This window comes from Myotis brandtii, unplaced genomic scaffold (genome assembly GCF_000412655.1).
Source record: "Myotis brandtii unplaced genomic scaffold, ASM41265v1 scaffold84, whole genome shotgun sequence".
Lineage (NCBI taxonomy): Eukaryota > Metazoa > Chordata > Mammalia > Chiroptera > Vespertilionidae > Myotis > Myotis brandtii.
In genome coordinates, this window is record NW_005371410.1 from 10,004,926 (window position 1) to 10,013,117 (window position 8,192).

The 8,192-nt window shown below is 42.9% G+C and overlaps 2 protein-coding genes across 4 annotated transcripts in view; one reads left to right on the forward strand and one right to left on the reverse strand.

Moving 5' to 3' along the window:
* RPS27A (ribosomal protein S27a) overlaps positions 1 to 449 on the reverse strand; it is a 2,378-nt gene extending 1,929 nt beyond the window's left edge. The window contains exons 1-2 of the mRNA XM_005884609.2: positions 367 to 449; positions 201 to 265 (exon numbers count right to left, since the gene is read on the reverse strand). Of these exons, the coding sequence (XP_005884671.1) occupies positions 201 to 248 (48 nt within the window). The 5' untranslated portion in view covers positions 249 to 265; positions 367 to 449. The remainder of the gene's footprint in view (positions 1 to 200; positions 266 to 366) is intronic.
* Positions 450 to 540: 91 nt separating this feature from the next.
* The window catches only part of CLHC1 (clathrin heavy chain linker domain containing 1), a 30,811-nt gene continuing 23,159 nt past the window's right edge, over positions 541 to 8,192 (forward strand). The window contains exons 1-3 of one of the 3 annotated variants that reach the window (XM_005884607.2): positions 541 to 1,083; positions 4,813 to 5,071; positions 7,760 to 7,947. In XM_005884607.2, coding sequence (XP_005884669.1) covers positions 4,874 to 5,071; positions 7,760 to 7,947 — 386 coding nt within the window. In that variant the 5' untranslated portion in view covers positions 541 to 1,083; positions 4,813 to 4,873. Of the gene's footprint in view, positions 1,084 to 3,399; positions 3,731 to 4,812; positions 5,072 to 7,759; positions 7,948 to 8,192 lie in introns of those variants that run through there. The other 2 variants (XM_005884608.2, XM_014532043.1) reach the window with 2 other exon arrangements.

The window sequence follows — 8,192 nt, forward strand, 5'->3', positions numbered from 1 at the left end:
GGGCAGGAACACCGAGGTGAGGGCCGAGCCTTTACACGTGCAAAAGCTGCCCAGACCCCTGCCCTGCTCGGCAAACGGCTCTCAACTCAGGGTCAGGTTTCAGAACCCGGACTCGGGAACACGCTCTAAAGCAGCGCCGGTCCGAGATCCACCTCCGGGCCTCCCTCAGGCCTCGGCTCCCTCACGCCACCTGGCCGCACCTCGAGAGTGATGGTCTTCCCCGTGAGGGTTTTCACGAAAATCTGCATCTTGGCGGCGACCCCACCTGAGGGGGAGGAGAAGGAAGAGACGGGTTACACCTGGGGACACAAGAGGGGAAGGCCGGTAGGCCGCCGGCCAGGGAGCCGACGAGAAGCACACACTCACCACAGATGGCGGATCGGAAAGGAAGAACGCCGCGCAGGCCCACACGGTTCCCGGGGCCGCCGCCGCCGCAGGCCCCACCTCTTAGGCGACCACACCAAATGCCTGACTGCTATCACCGCGGCTGTCTAGCCACATGCCAGACTAGCTCGTGGACCTCATTTCTTCTCGTTCTAGGCCGGGCTTATTTCTCACTTTAACCTCCAGAATGCTAGACTCTAGAGACAGTAGGTTTAAACAACTTAAAATGTCTTTAAAAGGCTTGTCTCCTATAGGGGACGTGGCTAAGAGGGTCTTAAAAAGGGGGTGGGATTGAGGGGGCCTCATGGAGGAAGAGGAGGAAACGGAAGTGTCTTCTGGGAGTTGTAGTTTCCACTGCTTTCTTTGGGCTGAGACTACTTGTCCCAGGATGCAGTTCCACACCCCCGCGTGCCGTAGTTAACTAACTCCACGCACTGGAGTTGGGGTTTTTGGAGAAAGGGGTTAAGGTGAGGAGGGAGGAAGGGCGGAGCGAAGTGATGCTTTCAGGGAAGGTGGAAACCGGTCGGAAATGACTAGGAGGAAAGGGCAAGAGGCTGGGGACGGGTAGTGGAAAGGAGGTAGCGTTCACCTCCTCACGGAGGCGGTTAGGAGCGGAGGATCAAGCCATCTTCCACCGCTGCTCCCCGGGCCTGCAAGGGAAGGAGTTCTGTGGCCAACTCCAGGCAACCTGAAAAATAGGTGATATCTTCAAAAGCTCGGGTTCATCCTTTTTTTTTTTTTTTTTTCATTTTTGCCCTGTAGTCCCCCGCCTTCAGCCCCCAAGTCTCTGCTGGTGTAAAGACAGTTCTGAGCCTGGTTTGCCGTGTGAGACAGTTTAATATGTTGCAAATCTCAAGCCCGGTTTTCAAATGTTAAAATGAACCCATACGGGAAAGAAATCTGCGGGATGGCTATTTAGTTGTAGAATTTCCCAATTTGTACGTTGGCGAAGATCCCTAGAGGAAGTATGTGTGGGATGCGCCTGGCAGGCGGGAGTCAGCCGGGAGTTGTGTCCTTACCCGCCTTCCTCGCTGCACAAACCACGGACTCCTTCCAGGGCCCCCTCCTGGTGCCCTCCTGTTTTTATCCCTGTGCCTGCCCCCTGTATGCCCACCCCCAAATTCAAGCCCTCCTTAATCTCCTGGAAGTGTTCAGTACTGGCTTCTAACCTGCCTCTAGTCCTTCTCCTTTTCTAACCCACCTTCACTCTTGTCTCCAAATAGTATTCTAAAAAGTAGGTTAGGTCATTATCCTATTTCACCTTCATAATGAGATCCAAATCCCTTACTCTAATATTCGGCCTCCGGCTCCCTTACATCCTAATCTGCCAAACGCATTACTTGCTTTATACCAGTGGTCGGCAAACTCATTAGTCAACAGAGCCAAATATCAACAGTACAACGATTGAAATTTCTTTTGAGAGCCAAATTTTTTAAACTTAAACTATATAGGTAGGTACATTGTTATTAACTGAATTAGGGTACTCCTAAGCTGGCTTTTGCTAAAAACGTCCTCAATCTGAGGGGTCGACCTCAGCGAACGTACCCCCACTTCTTCTAACGCCACTTCTTCAAAATAGACTCGCCCAGGCCGAAAACCGACTTCTGTGCAAGGGCCATGAAGTTTCATTCGCACTGTACGGGCGCGCTCGCACGTGGTATTTTGTGGAAGAGCCACACTCAAGGGGCCAAAGAGCCGCATGTGGCTCGCGAGCTGTGGTTTGCCGACCACTGCTTTATACTGTTGCATGAATTGAAGCCCCTGACACGGGCTCCCTCATGCTGTGGCTCTAATGAGGAATCCACTTCTCCCTGGAACATTCCTGTCCCAGGTGCTTCCAACTAGGCTTCACCTTTACAACAGAACTCCTTGCAAGAGATGTCTACACTCACTGTCTCCAAAGCTTCCCCTTTCTTTGACTGTACCCACTCCTTTCAGGCTTTTGTACCCACCATTCTACTGGAATAGCTTTTGTGGTCACTCATCACCTCCATGTTGCTAAATTCAATGGTCAGTTGATCTTATAGGATCTGTCAGCAGCATTTGACACAGTTGATCACTCTCTCCTTTGAAACTCGGTCTTCACCTGACTTCCAGGATTTCCCTCTCACTTGTACCTCTGGACACCCTTTTAGAGGCTCTTTTGCTGCTTCCTCCGGAGCTACCGGACCTCTAAACTTTGGAGTATCTCCCCCAGGACTGGTCCTTGGACCTCTGCTCTGGCTTTGTTTACATTTCCCAGGTCATTTTCCTTCTGTCTCATAACTTTTCAATACCATTTATTATGCAAATGGCTTATAAACTTACCTCTCATTCAGGTTACCCACCTGAACTCCAGCTTCACATAGCCTGCTGTTTAGTCAACATCTCCAGTAGGCAAGCCCCAGACTCCTGATCTCATGAAATTGCTCTTCGCATCTCCATAAATGGCAGTTCCCATCTTTCTAATGTGTAAGGCCACAAACTTTACGGTCATCTTTGCTCTCTCATACCTACATCTAGTCCCCTCAGCAAGTCCTCTTGGCTTTGTTTTTAAATACTAGTCTACATGCAGAACACTTCTCACCACTGCCACTGTTACCATTCTGATTCAAGCCACCATTATCTTTCTCCCAGATGGTTGCAGTAGCCTCCTAGCAGTTCTTCAGGCTTTGGGCCCTTTTCTTCACAAAGCAGCAAGAGCAATTCTTTGAAAATGTGTAAGTCAGCTGACACTCTTGCCCACAGTCCTCCAATGGCTTCCCATCTCATTCAGAGTTAAGCCTAAATTCCTGTAAGTGAGGCTGCTGCTCCAGCACTGGGGTGACTGGAGCTTCCAGTCCTCTTGCCAAATCTGTCCAGACGCAGTGGTTCTCAACCTGTGGGTCGCGACCCCTTTGGGGGTCGAATGACCCTTTCACAGGGGTCACCTAAGACCATCGGAAAGCACATATATAATTACATATTGTTTTTGTGATTAATCACTATGCTTTAATTATGTTCAATTTGTAACAATGAAATTGGGGGTCACCACAACATGAGGAACTGTATTTAAAGGGTCGCGGCATTAAGAAGGTTGAGAACCACTGGTCCAGAGAAAGGGCACCTTTTTCTAAGCTGCACAAGGGTGCCCATGTGCAGGTAGTGGTCCTGCCTTCAAGGCCCTGTACTTGATCTGGCTGCTGCAGCTCTGACCTCATCTCTTCTCTGCCTTTCTCATTCTCTTCCGGCCCCACTGGCCTTGCTGTTCCTCAGACTTGCTTACTGCCTTGAGGCCTTTGGACTTGCTGCTCTCTCTGCCTCAACCACTCTTTCCCAGGAATCTACATGACCTGCTTTTGTCAGATTTCTGAAATGCCACTTATCAGTGAGGACTTTCCTCTTTTCCTAACTTAATGCTTTATATGAAATTGCACCCTCCCACCCTCCTAACTCTCTCATTCCCAGTTTCATTTTTCCCCATATGACTTATCCCCATTTGTCATGCTATGTTTTTACTTTGTGTTGTCTCTCTTTCTACTTGAACATAACTTCTGGGAGGTTAAAAGCTTTGTTTTGTTCAAAGCTCTTTCTCTAGCGTCTAAGATAGTGGCAGACACACAGAAAGTGCCCCTAAATATTTTTTTAACATATTTTTATTGATTTCAGAGAGAAAGGGAGAGAGAGATTAGAAACACCAATGATGAGAGAGAGAATCACTGATCAGCTGCCTCCTGCACGCTCCACACTGGGGATCAAGCCCACAACCCGGGCGTGTGCCCTGACCTGGAATCAAACCGTGACCTCCTGGTTCATAGGTTGATGCTCAACCACTGAGCCATGCTGGCAGGGCCTAAATATTTATTGAATAAATAAATATGGCATAACTTAAGCATTGCCCTAGTTGTGATTCCTTTAGATGTTGTCCCTGCTGTTTGATGTTTTCCTGCCCTCTCCCACAGGCTAGTGAGATGCTCCTCTGGGCTTTTATAGCCCATTGTGCCCATCTCTGTCTCACTGCCTTCTCCGCTCTACCACTAGATTTTTTTTTATGGGGATACCTAAAAGATAAGGTTTATGGTACAAAACCAGCAACAGTCAATGAATTGTGGGCCCACAAATACTGAAGGAAATGATTCTTGATGTTTGCGATTCCATTGCATTGTGTTACTAGCAGTGCCTGGACCAGAATGGTCACGAGTTTGAAAACAGATGTTGACAAAAAAATTATTTCTGTAAATTCTTTTAAATTCTGAAAATGAAAACTGACTTTATAATCATTCAAAGTGTATACGTATACATTTTGGGGGATACCCTGTACATGCTCGGTTAATAAGAAAAGAGCTCCTATTGACTGGTGTTAATTGTTTATCTCAGATCCATGGCACATTTTTTTACATTTGCTTTAGATGAATATTTGACAATTTATTTTAAGCTTTAAATTAATTGATGGTCTTTTTTTTCTTTCAGGCCTATCAAAAGTTTTGGCTTTGTTGCAAAAGCAAGTCAAGAGTTAACTTTTCTCTGTTGAATGAGTATTGCAGATTATGCCATGTCGGTTCAAGGAATAAACAAACATACAATTATCCCTCCTATCATTAGTAGATGTGATAAGGAATTTTTGGAAAGTGTGCAAAGATACATAATTACAGAAACTAAAAGAGTGGGCTGCAATGAGGAAGGACCTGCTGATGAATATTACATCATATACCGAAACGTTTTTGATAAGGTATCAATGCTTTTAAGACAATGGATTTTCATGGGGAAGAAATAGTCTTTCTTTTCTTTTCTTTTTTAATATTTGTATTGCTTTTAGAGAGGAAGGGAGAGGGAGAGATGGAATCATCAATAATGAGAGAGAATCATTGATCAGCTGCCTTCTGCACACCTCACACGGATTGAGCCCAAAACCCAGGCATGTGCCCCAATCGGGAATTGAACCGTGACCTCCTGGTTCACAGGTCGGCACTCAAACCTCTGAGCTCTGCTGGCCAGGCAGAAATGGTCTTTCTTGATGACTAATACTCCTGTTTTAGTAACACCACTGCTTGTTTAACTACATCTATCAGTTTTGAAAAGTTCATCTCTTTTGTTAGAAAGGGGAGAAGGGAGAAAATGCAATACTGCACTTATTACTAGACAGTTGATGAGTGTTTCAACTCTTTTGGCTTAAGTGCAAGCTATCAGTTTTAACATTTTTATCAGTTTTTGAGCAACACCTAGCAGTGCCCTCTAACATTTTGACCCTCCATCTGAAAGTGTTAACTGATTTGTGAGGGATTGGGCTGTAAGCAGGAACCTTGTTTTGGGTTTATGTGTGGTATCATTAAAGTCTTGGTCTAGATTTGATCTACCACAGCGATTTTCAACTTTTCTCATCTCACAGCACACATAAACTAATTACTAAAATTCTGCAGCACACCAAATAATATATTTTTTGCTGATCTAACAACAACAAAAATGGTATATAATTTTGACTTATTCACAGTGGACGGCTATTGTGTTGGGTGCTGTCTTTTTTTTTTTTTTTTTTTTTTTGAGGGAAAGAGGTCAGTATTGCATGTTTAAAAATTCTTGTGGCACACCGGTTGAAATTGCTGACCTAGCATATTAAATTGAGATCCCTTGTAGATTAGAGGTCTAGGTAGATAGGCACAGTAAATGGGGTTTGACTAGACTGAACATTGGAAATATGGAGATGAGATTAGAAAATGCTGTGGCTTATATAACACTTGATTTTGTTTTGCAAGGTTTTAGCAATACCCATTTTTCTTTTTGTTTTTAAATATATTTTGATTGATTTCAGAGAGGAAGGGAGAGGGAGAGAGAGAAACATCAATGATGGGAGAGAATCATTGATCAGCTGCCGCCTGAATGCCCCCTACTGGGGATCGAGCCCGAAACCCAGGCATGTGCCCTTGACCAGAATCGAACCTGGGACCCTTCATTCCACAGGCCAGCGCTCTATCCACTGGGCCAAACCAGCTAGGGCATGAGGCTGTAAGAGAATGAGGAATCATGGAGACTGGTAAAATGAAGAACCAGTCTAAAATGAAGAATTCAGTCTAAAGCTCTTGCTGTTTGTTGCCATTAAGGAATGGTGGTTCCAAGTATGTAGATTTTTCATAGTTTTCAAGAGAAGCTGGAAATATGGTTTTCAGGTGAAATTTACTAAATTTTACTAATTACAAAATTTACTAATATTTTGTGGGTCAAGCAAAACTATTCTACCTGTGGCCTGCCAGTCTGTCTTCTTTCTTTTAATGCAATATCTACTAATATGCATTCTCCAAAGTTCCTATGAGTGTTCTCCTGATATCTATTTCTTCTAGCAGACAGATATGGGAGCTGATAAGTGTATCACTACAAGTCCATTTTCTATCCACTAATGTATCCAAGCTGTCTTGGATTGTTGTAGCACACCCCATAGGTGTGTGGAGTGGACGATGGCCAGGAACAGCAGGGTGCTTAATTTGAAAGACCACAGAATCATGACTTCTATTTTATTATGGGTTCTTGGGGGGCAGTCCTCCTAATTGGGCTGATAGGTAGTATAGTCATGTAAAAAAGACGCCCAGTATCTCCCACTCAGATATCCTCTCCTGGTACTTGTCATTGATCAATTAATCTCATACCATTTCTTGAGAGACCAGATGTCTTCCTGGATAATTTTTTCTAGATATTGTCTAGCTAACAGAGAACTAGTAGGGGATACCAGAGACTAGAGATGTGGTAGGAGTAGAATGCATAATTGTGGCTTTCAGAGAAAATTTGGATTGATCACCTCTGTTCTCTTTATACATTGGTCCCTTCTGAAATCCTTGTGAGCACAATTTGAAAACTAAATTTTAAATTATTTTAAATGTTTATTTGTTTTTGCATGGGTATTGTATACACAAGATTAGCAAATAAATAAATACATAAATGAAAAGAACCAATAAAGAAAAGTATACAACTAAAGGTCAGCTTGTTCTCTTTCCCTTTCCTTTTCTTCAGGCATCCACTGTTTTCTATTTTCTTCTGTTATCCTTCCAAAGATATTCTGTACTTTCACACCATTGGAAGCCATGAGTGGATAGTGATGAGGGATTTCCTACAGTTTTACTTGATATCTTGGGAATAGGAATGCAGTATTAGGCCTGGTATTGGTTTTAACTGATACTATATAATGTATGTGTTCATACCAAGTAGAGAAAAATATGATATTTTTTCTCTCATATTTAAGCTCACAGGACTGTAATAATTTACAAAGAGCACATATTCAGGAAATATTCTTTAATACCCAGTGATATTTGAGACTTCTAATTCCTCATCATGTTTTATTTAAAAAATAATCTATAATGCTCTTTGAAAGGCTTTTGATCCATGGTGTACCAGAAAAAAATTAAAAACTATAGGCAGAAAAATCATATTTCAGGTAATAGAATATGTCACTGCATACAAATCCATTCTTACTTCAATCAAAAAAGAATATGATGCCATCATTGATACAATAAAAAGAGACCAAAGAATTGCATTTTATCTTCATGGAAGACTTAAAGTTTTTGCAGCAGAGCCCACAACATTGGTGTATCACAGGAAAAGAATAATCCAACTTGAAGCAAAGTAAGTATATTAGAAAGTAGCCCAAAAGGTGATCATTGTTACTTGGTTATATTAACTAACTAGTGTAACTATAACCAGTCTTTTTTGTTATTTTATTTTATTTTTTTTATTATTAATTAAAGTTTTATTGTTCAGATTACTTGAAGCAAAAGTATATTAGAAAGTAGCCCAAAAGGTGATCATTGTTACTTGGTTATATTAACTAACTAGTGTAACTATAACCAGTCTTCTTTTTTATTTTATTT